Source organism: Onychomys torridus, chromosome 8 (genome assembly GCF_903995425.1).
Source record: "Onychomys torridus chromosome 8, mOncTor1.1, whole genome shotgun sequence".
Lineage (NCBI taxonomy): Eukaryota > Metazoa > Chordata > Mammalia > Rodentia > Cricetidae > Onychomys > Onychomys torridus.
Genome location: NC_050450.1, coordinates 102,611,842 through 102,628,693, shown reverse-complemented (window position 1 = coordinate 102,628,693; position 16,852 = coordinate 102,611,842). Strand labels below are relative to the sequence as shown.

General features: G+C 48.8%; 1 protein-coding gene across 2 annotated transcripts in view; it reads right to left on the bottom strand.

Moving 5' to 3' along the window:
* Positions 1 to 1,775: 1,775 nt before the first annotated feature.
* The window catches only part of Dnai2 (dynein axonemal intermediate chain 2), a 34,897-nt gene continuing 19,820 nt past the window's right edge, over positions 1,776 to 16,852 (bottom strand). For both annotated transcript variants that reach the window (XM_036197925.1, XM_036197926.1), the window contains 7 exons: positions 16,506 to 16,645; positions 15,178 to 15,300; positions 9,937 to 10,160; positions 7,757 to 7,892; positions 6,766 to 6,912; positions 4,921 to 5,148; positions 1,776 to 2,516 (listed from right to left, as the gene is read on the bottom strand). In XM_036197925.1, coding sequence (XP_036053818.1) covers positions 2,400 to 2,516; positions 4,921 to 5,148; positions 6,766 to 6,912; positions 7,757 to 7,892; positions 9,937 to 10,160; positions 15,178 to 15,300; positions 16,506 to 16,645 — 1,115 coding nt within the window. In that variant the 3' untranslated portion in view covers positions 1,776 to 2,399. The remainder of the gene's footprint in view (positions 2,517 to 4,920; positions 5,149 to 6,765; positions 6,913 to 7,756; positions 7,893 to 9,936; positions 10,161 to 15,177; positions 15,301 to 16,505; positions 16,646 to 16,852) is intronic.

Here is a 16,852-nt window from a genome sequence, read left to right as displayed (position 1 = left end):
AGTAGCTGCACGCCCCCCTCCCCCAGAGTACTCCATTTGATTGATTTTGCTCTCCAAATTAGGTTGCTGCACCTTGACTCCATCTCATTTTGCTTGTTTGTGTGAGAGAGTCTCTTGTAACCCAGAGTGGCCTTGAACTTGGTTTGTAGAGACTGTGAATGTGATACTTCTGCCTCTTCTTTCTGAGTGCTGGGATTGCTGGTGTGCCACCCACCCCTAGTTTCTCTGGTGCTGGGGATTGGATCCAGAGCTGAGGCAGGCTCTACTCCAGCCTTCTACTGACATTTTGGACAAAACCATTCTTTGTGGTAGGGGTCTAGAATCCTGATAACTCTAGAATGCTGAGCAGTACAATACACAGCTCTTTCTGTGTGAAATGCCAGGAATAACTCACTTACCAGGTGTGTTAATTCAAAATGTCCCAGATGTTGCCAGTGTGGCAAAATCCACCCCACAGGAAATCACACCTTTGAGAAGGGAATCCCTTAGGGCAGCATGGGTGGTCCCCGTGTCTCCTTCCATCATCTTATGATGAGGAGCCTTCTGCTTCCTCCAGTACCCTTTGCCTGCTGATACAGCAGCAGGTAGGGAGCAGAGCCCCAGCTGAGCCCACTGTTGAGGCTGGAGGGAGGAGCTCAGAGTGCAGAGTGTGTGATACAAGCTTAAGGATCATGACAACCTTGAGCTGAACTCTCGGCTCTATCGTTTGCTTTTACAAGACCCAGCAAGTTCCTCTGCTCTCTGTCACTGCCACACTGGGGATGTGTGAATGGAAGGTAGTGAGGCCCGCCCTTCCTGGATTCTTGTGAAGACTGAACCCTCAGTAAACATGAACAATGACTACTGACATCAAAGTTTAGCCAAATGCAACAACTCAATGTTCCCTCACTGATTGGGGCAAAAGGAATGGCCTGTGTTTTCCCTCCACAAAATATCCAAATGCTAGTATGTGAGTATGTGGAGGTCAGAGGTCAACTTTGAGTGCCATTCCTTAGGATGGTACCCATCTTATTTTGAAACAGCGTCTCTCACCGAACCTAGCATTTACTAATTCCTCTAGGCTGGCTAGGCCGTGAGCCCAGGGATCGGCCTGCCTCCACCTCCCTAAAAGGATTACAAGTACGTGGTATCATGACTGGCTTTCGTACATGGGTTCTGGGGGATCAAACTCAGGTTGTCATGCCTGCACAGCAAGAACCGTACTATGTTAGCTAGCTCTCAGGCCTTTGTTCTGTTTGTTTGTTTGTTTGTTTTTGAGACAGGGTTTCTCTGTGTAGCCCTGGCTGTCCTGGAGCTCACTTTGTAGACCAGGCTGGCCTGGAACTCACAGAGATCCATCCTACCTCTGCCTTCCAGGTGCTGGGATTAATGGCATATGCCACCATGCCCAGCCAATAATATTCTTAAAGCAGGCACTTTGAATCTCTGCTGACAGCCACAGAATCCATGACCCTCTGGGACTTGTATGGGTACAGAGCTGGCTCTGAGGTGCCCTCTACCCATTTACTATTGTATGGAGCCATGGCTTTGGGGCCCAGCCCAGTGGCTAGCCCCAAAGGGCCTACTGCTCTGCATAGCACCTGGCCCACAGTCAACTTCCTGAGCTCTTATCCTTGCTCCATTCCTCAGCATATGTGACCAGGTAACTCTCCTAGAGCCCCAGTTTTCTCTTTGGTAAAATAAGGACTGATCAACAGAAACCTTCCAGGCACCTTGGAAGAATTGTATGAGATCAACAAGAGACCCCAAGTGTGGGATTCATGACAGACACTGACTGTTGTTATCACTGATTTAATTTTCATAAGATACAAAGCAATAAAAAGCATGCATGTACTAGAAGAGCCAGGTTTATCCTACATACTCTGTCAAGATCACCCTCACGTGGCTGCATGTCCAGACACCCACTGGGGTTGCAGGGAGAGGCACTGGAGAAGGGGACAAAACTTCTGTTCCTATTTGAAAGCAGGTGGGGGAAGTGGAGAGGAAGAAAGAAACTTGCCCCTCTGTAGGTGCTCCTGAGGCCCCTGTACCAGGAGGGCAAGCTCAGCTGAGCTCTGGAAGCTTCTAGAGAAAGGTCTTGGTAACTACTAATTGGAGAACCTGTGCTAAGCAGAATAGGGATGTATCTAGAGTCTAACTGAAGGTTGTGTGTGCCCTGAGTCAGAGTGAGCCTCAGTGTAGCTGAGGCCAAAGGAGCTAGCACAGAGACAAGCCTATCTCCCGACCCTAGGAAGGGGTGCACTCAGGCCTTGGCCCTGGTATGGGCCAGCAACTTGTCCCTGATCTATCTCCATCAAAATCTATCGAAGAAAGAAACTCAGCTTGCACTTGTCAGAAGAGGTGGCATCGAGAAGGCCAGCAAGGGACCCAAAGGGACAGTGTGGTGGGCAGAGGCTGCCTTAGGTGAGTAAATCATCTTCTCTCTCTTCAGCTGCGTCTTCACCCGCTTCTTCCTCTTCTCCGACATTATCTTCCAACAGTTCCTCTCCATCCTCTACCTCTAAACTTGTCTTTTTCTTTTGAAGCAAAAAACAGAAATGCTGGTAAGGGGCAGGCCCTCGCTATTTCCCAGAGGTAAAACCCTGAAGGCCAAGGGCAGGGAGCTGTCGGGAGCCCAGAGAGTAAGCCCCTAGGTGCCTATAGTGCTTGCTCCAGGCTGGTCTAGCAGGTGCTCAGAGCCACGGGATGGGGCAAGGCAGGCAAGACTTTGGGCATCTAAGAGCCAGTCTTCTGCCACCAGGAGTGGGTGACCTTGAGCCTGCTCCACATGGGGCACCTTGCCACCCTCACCTGTGATGTAAGCATGACATCTTGAGGGCTAGGTTTCCAGATAAGAGTGAAAGGAAACAGCCATCTAGAGACAGCCTCCATCGTTGGGTAGCCTTTCCCCCAGCCCCTTTTCATTCTTTTGAAACCAATTCTTGTAGTAAAGCAGAGGCTGGCCTCAAATTTTTTTGGATCCTCCTGCCTGGGCTCCCTGAAGTGCTCAGGTTACAGGTATGGATTATTCTTCCTAGCTTCTGAGTGATGCTCTGACACCCCAGAATTTCAGGCTAACTGCAAAGACTAAGAAAAGAAGAGGTATGGGATGGGCAGAAGAGGGGCTGAGTCGGTGAACTTCAACACCTTCCCCAGCTCAGCTTCATCTAGAATGTTTAAACTTGGCAAGGAAAGCATGTCAGGATGGAGGGCACCAAGCACTCGCCTGTTGGCCCCATGGCACTGTACTCTCGGCTTTCTGAAGGATGGAGTAGACCAGGAGTGGCAGCTGGGAAGAGCCTGGGGCGTCAGGTCGGAGAGTCAGGACTCTAGTCCTGCCTGCCTGTGCTATCAGTAGGGCTCCCCTCCCCACTCACATGTGTGGCTGTCAGTCAAGGGCTTCCCAAATACAAATTGCATCGCAAAATCACTCTCTGTCCTCAAGCAGTGGGAGAGAGACAGAGAAAGTGTCACCAGACAGAATGAGGGGGTACTGGAGAAATGTCTCAGTGATTAAGGGCACTCTTACTCTGTGTTCAGTTCCTAAAACCCATGTCAGATGGCTTGTAACCACCTCTAACTCCATCTCCAGGGGATCTGACACCCTCCTCATGTGACATCACCTTCCTGCCTGGATCGATAGATGTCGGCATGACAAGTGTTCATGATCCCACCTGGCTTATGGTGTGGTATTAAAGATGGAACCCAGGGCTTTGGGGATGCTAGGCAAGTAGTCTAACTAAGCTACATCCCAGGCCCTTCTAAATAGATCTTATATTTATTCATTGTGCGTGTGTGTGTGTGTGTGTGTGTGTGTGTGTGTGTGTGTGTGTACACATATGTGATCAGGCACATGACCTGAATTCCACGACATCTTGTTGCAGTCAGAGGACAACTTGTGGATGTTGGTTCTCTTCTTTCACCACGTGGGTCCCCAGGAATCAAACACATCATCAGGCTTGTAGTAAGTGCCTTTACCCATGAAGCCATCTTGATGGCTCCACCAAAACAGTTTTATTTGTTTGTTTGTTTGTTTTTAATGCATATGTATGTTTTGCTTGCATGCATGTCTGAGTACCACATGAATGGCTGGTGCCCACAGAGGTCTGAGGAAGGCATTGGATTCCCTGGAACTTAAGTTGAGTAAGACAGTTGTCAGGGGTCCTCTGGAAGAGCAGCCAGAACTCTTAAGTACTAAGCCATCTCTCCAGCCCCTCCCCTAAGTGCTTTTTAAACAAGGGCCCCACACTTTCACTTTGTCCTTAGACCCCATGACGCAAGTTAGAAGAGCAGGCACTGGAGCAGCCTGGCTTCATTGTTTTCCTGTATCTGGCCCTCGTCTCCTTCCTACCTGGACCCCTAAGAACAATGATGTGGATGGAGAAGATTCTTTTCCCTCTGTCCCCGGACAGTGACCAGGCACCATCTTTACAGTGCGTTCTTATTTCCCAGCTGGCAGCTGAGGGACTGAGAAGCAGAGTGAGAGGCCAGAGGACAAAGGTAGAAAATGCTTGCGAGCTGGGTCCAGGGGCAGGGGAGCAGTCACATTCTACGCTCCTGTCACCTGCTCGGGCTAAGCCAGAGCAATGCACAGAGGGCAAATGTCACGACCCTTTCCTCCCCTGGGCCTCAAAGCCCTCACTCACAGATTCCCAGGGCCCTGATCCAGGAGGTACCAATCACGTTAAGATGAGCCTACCATGAGGAGGAGGCTAGCAGGAGGCATGGAGCTCCGGCCCTTAAGGAGCCTGGTGTCTCTTGGGAAACAAATTTCCTCAGGAGATAGGAGGGGGTCTGCCTTCTTACCAGTGGGTAGTCGAGATCCATCCAGGAAAGCCACTGGCTCAAGGTCACCCAGGAGGTCAGCAGTTGGGCAGAATGCAGGCCTTAGCACTTTCTCCCAAACCCCAGCCCACCCAGGCCCCTTGCTGAGGTCCTTACGGGCTTTGCTTTCTTTTTCAAAGCCTCCGCTTCCTTCTTCTTCAGCTCTGCAAAGATGACCTCGAAGAACTCCTCCTCAGCTTTAGTGACTAGCTCCTCGAGGTCCGGGGCCAACTCCTCATCCTTCTGGTCGTCATCCTTGCCCTCTGCCTTTCCTTTCTCCTTCAGCCGCATCTCACGGTGTCTGGCCTCCAGGATCTTTTCCCGCCGGGTCTCACGTTCAAATATCTGGGACAGACAGGGATAGGCTGGTGGCGAGGGAGGCAGGGAGATGTCTGGAAACCCCAGAATAGTGTGGGCTTTTATGGAAATTTGTCCCAGGTGACGTCTGCTGGGGGTCATATCAAGAAATGAGGGCTAGTCCAGGAATGGCAGTGCATACTTAACAATCTCAGTGCTCAGGAGGTTGAGGCAGGAGGATTATTGGAAGTGTAAGCCAGCCTAGGCTTGTTGCAGGATATTTTCCATACTGTTTGAAGATGTACCACTGTTTTACCTTGCCTGCCTAAGGTATCTGACTGGTTTAATAAAGAGCTCAACGGCCAATAGCTAGCTAGGCAGGAGAGACTAGGCGAGACTTCCGGGCAGAGAGAGGAAATCTGGGATGAAGAGAGGTGGATTTACCAGCAAGACACCGAGGAATTGGATATACGGTACTAAGGAGAGGTAAAGAGCCACATGGCAGAACATAGATTAATAGAAACAGGTTCATTTAAGTTATAAGAGCTAATTATAGAGCTAAGGTAAGGCCAATCTTTCATAATTAACAATAAATTTCTATGTCATTATTTCCCAAAAGAAAGTTTACAACATGGGTTACTTAGCAAAACCCTGTCTAAAAAAGAAAATCTATGCCAGAGCTGAGAAATTTATTGTGTATTGAACTATTTTTTTATGAAATTAAAAAGATGTCAGCACATACTTATACATCAAGTAAATTCGTAACTCCAATTGTGTAAACTTTTAATATCTGCTTTAATTTATTTGTATTCATGCATTGGAAAAAAAGCAAACAATTAAGCCAGATATGGTGGCGCACACCTTTAAACTCAGCACTCAGAAGGCAGAGACAGGTGGATCTCTGTGAATTCAAGGCCAGCCTGGTCGACATAGGCCAAGCCAAGGCTACAAAGTAAGACCCTGCCTCAAAACAAACAAATACACACTTACTCAGCACTAGAGATGTAGGCCAGTTGTTAGAGTGCCTGCCTGGCAGAGACCCAGCTGCATAAACGGTATGGTGGCACACACCAGCAACGCCAGGACTTGGAGACAAAGGTTGATGAACCAGAAATTCAAGGTCATCCTTGAGCAGGGCCACTGAGTTACTCAGTTCCAAGGTGCCCCACATACATAGACTACAGTGAAGAATGTCCTTTGGGGTAGGCAAGAGGATTATTTTGATCCCCAGCTCAGGGGTGAGGCTTCAGCCTCAGGCACAGCCAGGAGGCTAGCCTAGCCACAGCATCAAGAACTGCAATCCCAGCGTCCCCCACGCTGCTGGGGAGGGAGCCCCAGGGTAGGGGGAGTGGTAGCGCTGGATCCCTGTGGCTCTGTCCTCAGGCAGGTCACTTCCATTGTCCTTTTTGTGGGCAGCCGTCAAACCTTCCACCAGGAGGCTTTGCTGCTCAAAGTCTCAAAGTCTTGTTATACTCTGTCAAACCGCTTTGATTTACAGCTGAGACACCAAAGCCTGGGCATGCTGAGTGACCTGGCCGGGACTTCTGAATGCTAGCAACGCCACACTGCCCTCGCCAACAGTGGCAACCCATTTTTCCTGACTTGGTCTCTATGTGACCAGCCAGGTCGGGATGTGTACAGAGTGGGCCTCGCCTTGGTACTCACTGAAGAAGCTATGTTCTTCTCATTCCTCTGCAGGGTGGAGAGGCTGCTGGACACCTCCAGCAGAGTGGTTGTTCCAAGCTGGGAGCCGCAGGCGATGAGGCACCCGGTGTCCTGAACTCGGAGGCAGAAGAGGGCCTCATCACACACCTGTTGAAGGGGTCAGCAGAACCAGGTAGGGTGGGAAAGAAAACCAAGTTCATGCATATCCTATTACCTGGCCCTGTTGGAACACCCTCAGTGATACACCCTTCCACAGTGGATGGAGTTCACTTGCTGCCAAGACCCTTGGTCCCCAGCCTCATTGTTAGTCTAGCTCCATACTACAGATCGCTGAGCTCCCTGGCCTTCCGTGGCCCCAGCCAGTGGGTCTCAGCTACAATTTGCTAATATAAGGTGATGGGGGAGCTGCAGAGAATGTGAGTATTGGGGTCTGAGTATTGGGGTCACTACTGGGGTGGGAGGAAATGTTTACTTCTCTTGAATTCCTCCCTGCTTTATTGTTGTTTGAGTCTGGGTCTCATGTCAGGTTGGTCTTGAACTCACTATGTAGACTGAGAATGACCTTGAACTTCTAATCCTCTGGCTTCACCACCATGACTGGTTTCTATAGTGCTAGAGACAGAACCCGGGGCCTTGTGCACACCAGGCAAGTATCCTACCAACTGAATGAACTTGTTTCTTGTGGTAGTGGGCACGGAACTCAGACTTGATGCTCACTAAGCAAGTACCTTGCCACTGACTGGCACCTCCAGTCCTTCCCTTCTGTTTAAGTTCTCTGGGACGATTTCTCTATATCCTCACAGCTGCAAGTCCCCCAGCCTCTCACTTCTGCAGGAACCCATGCTCCCAAGGCCAGAGTGCAGCTGGGCAGCAATTACCCAGAGTGACCCTGTCCAAGTGCGCCTACCAAGAGCAGCAACAAGACACACATACATGTACCCAACCCTGGACCCATCCAGGAAGGACCCCAGAGGGAGGGGGGACATGTGACCTTCAGGCTGAGGGCAGGGTCACACTGCTTGAACACCAAGTCCCAGATGTCCAGGGTCCCATCCATCTTGGTGGTGAAGAAGACTGCTGGTCTCACAGGGCTCCAGGCTCCATCAGAGAGGTAAGCCATGTGGTACCTGTCGGAGCCAGTGTGGTGAGTCAGAGCCTGTGGTGGGGGAGGGCTGAGGCTCGCCAGGATCCAGGGTCTCTGAGTCTTTCTGGGTAGGAAGTTCTCTTTTGGGCCTGACTTCTAGCCTGCCAGCCTCACTCATCTATGGTTCTCAGGCTGAACTTTATAGGGATCTGGGGGTGTGGCTCTCCCCCATTGGCTGGCTGGCCATCGGTATTTCTCACAGTGTCAGACCTGCTGGAACTGGGATGGGGTCCCAGGAAGGAGGTGCCCAGGAAGTTCACAATTCTGAGATGGGGGTTAGCTCTACTTCCTTCTGGCCCTTGTTTGGATTTTCAAAAGCTTGTTTGGTGTACAGGAAATAATTCTATTTAATAATTTAAAAACATATTTTAATGTGTGTGTGTGTGTGTGCATTTGGGCCACAGCACACATGCGGAGGGCAGAGGACACCTTGCAGGAGCCAGTTCTCTCCCTTCCCCAGGATGGGTCTGGGGTTCAAACACAGGCTGTCTGGTTTGGTAGCAAGTCTTTATCCACTGTGACATCTTCCCAGGCCAAACAAAGAGTCATCCCTCAAAGTGGGTCAAAGTGAGTGGAATATTTTTAAAATTCTCTCTCTCTCTCTCTCTGTGGTGGTATTTCGTTTGTGCCCTAACAAATAAAGCTCTCCTGAAGATCAGAGGGCAGAGCTAGCCACTCACTAGATCACCCTCAAGGCCCACACCTTTAATTCCAGCACTTGGGAGGAGGAAGCAGGAAGATCAGGAATTCAAGGCCACCCTGGACCACACAAGATTGATCCAGGCAGTGGTGGCACACACACTTGATCCCAGCCCTTGGGATCTCATGCCTTTAATCCCAGCACTAGGGAGGTGGAGACAGGAAGTGGTATGGCTGGGTGGAGAGAGGAATATAAGGCAGAAGGAGACAGGGGCTCTGCTCTTTCAGGCTGAGGATTCAGTAGAGGTAAGAAGTGTTTCTACGGTTGGCTGCTCTGCTTCTCTGATCTCTCAGTTTTCACCCTGATATCTGACTTTGGGATTTTATTATTAAGACCAATTAGAATTCATGCTACACACACTCTCTCTCTGAGTTTTCTTTCAAACCCATTCTCCCTGCTCCAAAGAGGTACAGCTGAGGCAGTATCTTAGGGCTTCTATTGCTGTTGTAAAACATGATCAAAAGCAGCTTGAGGAGGAAAGGGTTAATTTCCTCTTTTTGTAGGCAACAGTCCATCATCCAGGGAAGTCAGGCATGAACTCAAGACAGGAACCTGGAGGCAGGAACTGAAGCAGAGGCCTTGGAGGAACGAAGCTCACTGGCTTACTCCTCTTGACTTGCTCACCCTGCTTTCTTTATGCACCCCAGGACCACCTGCCCAGGGGCAGAACTACCTTCAGGGGACTGGGCCCTGCCACATCAATCAATCAAGAAAATATCCTATAGATTTGCATACAGGCAATCTGATGGAGGCATTTTCTCAACTAACAAAGTCTCTTCTCAGGCAACTCTAGCTTTTGTCAAGTTCACAAAAAAACCAACCAGGACAGGTAGACTGATCTCTGTAAGTTTGAGCCCAGTCTGGTCTACGTAGAGAGTTCTAAGCCAATCAGGTCTACATAGTAAGAACCTGTCTCAAAAAAAAAAAAAAAATCTGCATTGTTAACCAGGGATGGTGGTATACACCGCTTCAGTACTTGGGAGGTAGAGGCAGAAACACAAGAAGTTCATGGTCATCATTAGAACATCCTTTAAGAAAAAAATCATTTTAAATGAAATTTAAATTTCACTGGGAATGTGGTATATGTGCAGGCATTAATGGTTTTTTATTTTTGCTTGTTTATTGGCTTTTTGTTTTTGTTTTTGTTTATAGTTTTTGTTTTGTTTTGTATTTTAGACAAGGTCTTTCTATGTAGCTTGGGCTGCTCAAACTTTTGATCCTCCAGCCTTAGCCTCCAGAGTGCTGGGATTACAGGCATGAGCCACCATACCGAGCCTCTGAAGTGGACCCCTGTGTCCTCTCTGCTCCTCTGTATCCCTTCCCTTACCTGGTCCACATGATAGATGACTCCCGACTGTCCTCAGACCAGATGCGTGCTGTCCAGTCACCAACAGTCAGAAAGTTCTTTGGGTAGAAGGGGTTTCTCTGCAGGGCGTAGATGGGGCCATGGTGGCCTGAGAAGGTACAAACAATCTTCTCGGCTGGTGTCTTGGCCTTGCGGTTGCAGGAGACAACGATGCCCTGCTCGGTGCCCACCATGAACTTGGTTGGCTGTGGAGGGGGCGACAAAAGGCAGAGGTGTCAGGAGACATCAGCTTTAGGCTGGACTCACATGACCTGCAGCCTGCTTCAGCTCTGTTCAGGCTGAGTCCCATCCCACTTCCCACCCTCACTGCAAGTATTCCTGAGGCCTTCGCAGTTGATAAGGGTCTCTAGAGGGTCATTAGGAGGCCCCTCCACAGGCATCAGTGCATGCACTACGTGTGTGTGTGTGTGTGTGTGTGTGTGTGTGTGTGTGTGTGTGTGTGTGTGTGTAGAATGTGCATTTGTATGTGTTGGTGTGTAGAGTCCAAAGGAGGCTTTGGGTGTCTCTATCACTCTGCCCTATTCCTTTGAGGCAGGGTCTCTCACTGAACTTGGAGTTCTTGTTTTTCCGATCAGCTGGCAGCCAGCAAGTCCCAATCATCCCCCTGCCTTGATCTCCTCACAGCACTAGAGTTAAAGGTTAGTGAGTGCTTTTAGCCACCTCTCCAGCCCCGGTAAGCATTCTGTCATAAGGATTTTGGATATTTGTTTATGTGTAGAATAAACAAGGCCCAGAGTGGACACAGTGTGGCTCTGATCCTGCAGAACCCTTCTCTGGCACCACAGTGACATTGGCTCAAGGGCTGTCTAGTCTGATGTCACTGTGAACTCAGAACAGGTGCCAGCCAGCACTCAGAAAGCCACCTGGTGGCCAGTGATGAAAGTTGTGTCGTTCCCCACCCACCCACCCACCCCCCACCCACCCACCCACCCCCCCCCCCGGTCTGTGAATTCCGGGAGTTGCTACCAAACCTGACAACCTGAGCTTGGTGTCCAGGACCTATGGTGGAAGGAGAGAACCAACTTCTGCAAGTTGAATCGTCTCTGAGACCTCCACAGGCACAGTACACACACACACACACACACACACACACACACACACACACACAAGTTAAAGTGAACTTTAAGAAATAAAAATAAAAACAAAGTAAGAAAGGGTTAGGAATGCAATTCAGTTGGTAGAGTGCTTATCTGGCAGACATGAAACCCTGGTTCAAACCTTACACAGCAGACATATGGTGGCTTCCTGAAATTCTGTAGTCAGGACCAGAGGCAGGATCAGAAGTTCAAGGTTATCCCCAAGTATTTAGCAAGTTTCAGGCCAGCCTGAACTAAATGAGACATTGCTTAAAAAAGAAAGAAAGAAAGAAAGGAAGGAAGGAAAGAAGGAAGGAAGGAAGGAAGGAAGGAAGGAAGGAAGAAAGAAAGAAAGAAAGAAAGGAAGAAAGAAAGAAAAGAAAAGAAAGACAGCTGCTGTATGACTCTTCTCCTTAGATGCCCCTAGAGAAGGCCAGGCCATTGAGGTAGGAGGATGAGAAATGCTGGGGTCTCAGGGAGAAGGAAATGGGGAACCATTTTTCTCATAGGCACAGGGTTTCAGTTTTGTTTTATATTTGTTCTGGCAGGAAAGTTGGTTATTGGGGAGGAAATCACGTGCTCCATTTTGAACATTTGAAAATCAGTTAAAATGAGTGCTAGGCAGAGGGGCTTGATGGGATTTTTTATTTTTATTTTTCTTTAATTTTTTGAGACAGGATCTCACTATATAGCCCTTGTTCTCCTGGAACTTGCTGTATAGACCAGGCTAGTCTTGAACTCCCAGGGATCTATCTACCTGCCTGTGCTGGGATTAAGGGATAAACCATCAAGCCTAGCTTTACTGGAAATTATAAAAATAACCAAATTCTTTTGAGGAAGAGCCGTGTTAAAAGTGTGAGTCACCAGAACCCACACAGCTATGAGGAAGTACAATTATATTTATCAGTAACATAGAGGGCAGGGCTCCTGCCCACCCAGGTTCTTTCTATTCTGTCTGGCTGGTAAATACAATATCACAATTTGATACAGAGCTTCGGCTTTGAAAGATGGGAAAATTCCAGGGCCAGTGGTGGGGATGGTTGTGTGACCCTGGGTGGAACACTACTGAACGGCTCTTCAAAGTGGTTAAACCAGACCAGACCTGGCAGTGTGCTCCTCTAACCCAGCTCTCAGTGGTGGAGGCAAGGGCATCAGAAGTTCAAGGTCATGGGGCTGGGAGATGGCTCAGCGCATAAAGGTTCCAACTGCCAAGTTTGACAACCTGCGTTCAGTCCCCGAGACTCACACAGTGAAGGGGAGAACCGACTCCAAGTTGTCCTCTGACCTCCGCAAACATAACCCCCCCTACCAAAAATAAACACTTAAAATATAATAACTTCTTTTTTTAAGCTCAAGGTTGGTTTTGGCAAAATAATAAATTCAAGTCCAGCCTGGGATACAAGGGACATAGCCAACATAAAATGTTAACAGGGGCTGGGGAGATGGCTCAGCAGTTAAGAGCACTTGTTGCTCTTGCAGAGGACCCGGGTTCAATTCCCAGCATGGATATAGTGGTTCACAAACATCTGTAACTCTACCTTCAGGGGTGCTCTCTTCTGACCTCTTCAGGTACCAGGATTGTATGTGGTACACACAAATTCAGGCAGAAAACTCTCTCTTTCTCTCTCTCTCTCTCTCTCTCTCTCTCTCTCACACACACACACACACACACACACACACACACACATCTTTAAAATAAATGAATAATAATAAAGAGTTGGGATTGGGGATTAGCTCAGTGGTAGAATGCTTGCCTAGCAAGCACAAGGCCCTGGGTTCGATCCTCTGGCAAATAATAATAATAATAATAATAATAATAATAATAATAATAATAACAACAACAACAACAATAAAGAGTTAAGAGAGTAAGTGAAGCCGGGTGGTGGTGGTGCACACCTTTAATTTCAGCACTCAGGAGGCAGAAGGAGGTGGATCTCTGAGTTGGAGGCCAGCCTGGTCTACAGAGCCAGTTCCAGGACAGCCAGGCTACACAGAAAAACCCTGTCTCAAAAGAGAGAGAGAGAGAGAGAGAGAGAGAGAGAGAGAGAGAGAGAGAGAGAAGAAGAAGAAGAAGAAGAAGAAGAAGAAGAAGAAGAAGAAGAAGAAGAAGAAGAAGAGAAGAGAGTGCATAGGTGGTAATTTTATGAGTTTGTACAAAATAAATTAAAGCACGCATAGACTGGAAGATGGCTTAGTGTTAAATGTTGGCCCCAGGTTCAGTATTCAGTAATGAGAGACAGAAAGACAGACACAGAAAGAGAATGAGAACACAAACTGAGCTACTAAGTTGGGCATTAGATAAAAAAAGACCAAATTTGGAGGGTTCTGTGAAACAAGCCATTAAGCCAGCCACAGGGAACCTGTAAGTGGTCAGGGACAAACCACCCAGCCTGCTGTCTCAGACATCACATTGAGGTGAAGATAGGATCAGAGCTGGGGGCTCAAGTTCCAGCTTTACCGTGTGCCAGGGTTTCCTGTCACCAAGACTTCTCTTGTTTGTGGGGAAACAGATAAAGTCAAGGTCTCACAGGAGCATGGTGGCTGCCCATGTCTGGCAAAGGCTGTGTACTCAGGGACTAGCATGGAGAAGAGGGAACATTTTAACACCTCTAACCCAGCATGTGGCCTAGAAATCCCAGCATTGGGGCACAAAGTCTTACTGAGCCCCCACAGAGAGGCCCTGAGCCCAGGGGCTCCTCCTATGCCATGGTGGCAGGGCACCTGGTTTGCCTTCCACCTTATCATCCCAGCGTTGAACTCTGGTCAGTGGCTGAGGGTCCCCAGGGCAGGTGTGAGGTCAGAGCCACCCAAGGTCCTAGGAATGATGTGATAGGACCCTGAGCAAACAAATGACACCCCCAAGGTGCAGGTGGAGGAACAAGCCTAAACCTCAGCAAGATACAGAGGAGGAACCAGCCCAAGCCAGGAGCCTCCTGGAAACACGATTTTCTTGCCTTATTTAGTGAGAGAGTGTTCATTTTCTGCTTCTGACCCCTTCCTATGACTGATCCGCTCAACTTCAAGCTTTGTGATTTTATTTTATTCGTTTTTGGTTTCTGTATTTGAGATATGGTCTTACTATGTACTCTTGGCTGGCCTAAAACACTCTATAGACCCAGCTGGTCTTGAATTTTCAATGATTCTTCTGCTTCTGGCTTTATTTTTGAGTTTTTATTTCATTATTATTTTTTCCCCCTGAGACATGGTTTCTCTGTGTAGTCTTGGCTGTCCTGGAACTCGCTCTGTAGGTCAAGCTTGCCTCAAACTCAGAGATCCACCTGCCTCTGCCTTCCCAGCACTGGGATTAAAGGTGTTTGTCTCCAAGGCCTGGCAAGTTTTTAAATTTTTATTTACCATCATTATGATGTGTGTGTGTGTGTGTGTGTGTGTGTGTGTGTGTGTGTACATGAATACCATGGCATACTATGTATACATAGAGGTCAGAGGACAACTTCCAGGAGTCAGTTTTCTTCCATAGTGGGATCCAGGAACTGAACTCAGGTCATCAGGTTTGTGTATTAAATGCTTTTACCCACTTGAACCCTCTTCACCGGCCTCCTGTTTTCTATTTTCTTGTTGTTTTGTCTTTTTTTTTTTTTTTAAACAGGACCTCAAATTTGTTATGTCTGACTTTGGAATGCCTGATCTTTCTGCCTCCAGCCCAGAAGTGCTGGGATTACAGGCATGCACCACCATTCCTGGCCTGAGCGGTTTCCTTAGCTTTCCTTGTCACTGGGGAATTGCTTTAAGCATGTCTGTGCTGTTTTCCCATCAGGCTCCGCTGCTCTTCCTTCCTTCCACAACACCTCTTCCGTTCCCTGAGGAAAGGAAGTGATCAGCTTAGGGCCGCAAATGAAGCCAAAGCTGTGTGGATACTGGTCCTGGCCAGCAACCTTCCTCTGAAACTGCTTTTCTGGTTTTAAAGCTTGCCTCTGCTGGGAAGGGCCAGCGTCAAGCCAGTGAGAGCGGCGGTCTTCCTGGAGGTGTTCTGCTGCCCCCCTGCTGGAACATCACGGTAAAGCCTCCGTGTGGAGTAAGGCTGCCTCAGGAGGGAGGGGCCTCTGTCCCTGTATCTCCTACACCCCCAGCAAGTGAAGATGAGGAAGAGAGAGCAAGAAACACCCACCAACGTAGACTCGAACTCCAAGGAGATGGCTCCCAGAGCATTCTCCAGCTGCTCCTTTCTGGAGATGTCCATGATGACCACCTCGGTGGGCTCGCTGATCTTGCGGATGTCCCACCACATGACCTGGCATGGGAAGGCAACTGAGACCTGGAGGACCCTGGCTTCTGTCTCCCAAGCCATCCAGGGCCTCAAAGGATGTGGGACCAATGAGAAACAAACGTATTTGTAAGACTCACAAAGACAAACTGATGCAGGCACAAGTCACTCCCTATATAGCAATATCTAGCAAGATGAAAACTATACACAGGACCCAGGCATGGTGATACATGCCTGTAATTCCAGCATCCAGGAGGTGGAGGCAGTAAGTCCAGCAGTTCAAGGCCAACCTGGACCAAATCTCTAAACAAAACAAAAACAAAAACCCCAACCAAATCAAGCTAGCATTCTTACTGCCAGCAATACCTGCTATAGACCAGCCTGTGCAAGCGTGCAAGGATCTAGGCCCAAATGCACTTTTCACTGTTCCTTTTAAAATCTTCTTAAACAAAGCATATACACCCACACCAAGCAGTCAACAGGTACAGAATCACACTTCATGAAAGTTGAAGTAACTGCTGAGTGGGCTCCAGCAACACAGCAGGTACACACAGGTGTAAAATGTGCAAGTTGGGGAGGAAGGACAGAGAGAGATGGGTGTTGGCTCAGCTATATAGAGAGCATCTCTCAGGGCAGACACAGAAAACTGACGTCCCAGGGAGGGGCTGGGGGGGGCGTGGATAGAGGAGGCATTTCAGAATCTTTGGGATTATTTGGGCCCTTGAATCTTTGGGATTATTCACTATTCAGTGTTAAAAAGGGGAGAATTTGCCAGGCATTGGTGGCGCACACCTTTAATCCCAGCACTCGGGAGGCAGAGGCAGGCGGATCTCTGTGAGTTCGAGGCCAGCCTGGTCTACAGAGTAAGTTCCAGGAAAGGCACAAAGCTACACAGAGAAACCCTGTCTCAAAAAAAAAAGGTGGGGGAGAATTTAGGTCAGTGAGATGGCTCAGCAGGTAAAGGTACTTGCTACCAAGCCCAAAGACCTGAGTTTGATCCCCGGTACCCACATGGTCACCATGGTACACACCACTGCCCCCAAATAGGCTTGCTTGTTTATTCTTTCTTTCTTTCTTTCTTTTCTAGCTCAGTGGTAGAACACCTCCCATGCATGAGGGGTTCCAGCCCCGGCACTACACAATGAAAGAAATGACGGGAAACAGAATGTAAGGCAACGTTCTCTGGATGCTTCTCGTGCCCCCCCCCTCCCCAGGGTCCAGCCAGGTGGTACCTGCCCGTCCGTGGACGCTGAGAAGCACTCGGTGCCTGTCTTTGACTGCAACCAGATGGTGCCGTACACTGGGTCTCGGTGGCTGAACTCGATGGTGGAGAGCTCTGCCACCAGGCTGCCCTTCCTGGTGTCCCAGCAAGCTGACAGGGGAGAAGTTGAGGCTGTGAACTGAAGTTCCCAGAAAAGTAAAACCAAACAAACCTGCAGTGAAGTTTTTCTGTGACTGAGGAAAGTTGAGACTCTGAGTTCGAGGCCAGCCTGGTCTACATAGCAAACTCCAGGCCAGCCAGGGCTGCATAGTGAGACTCTGTCAGAAGAATATTATCAGATCTCACGTACAGGCGCTT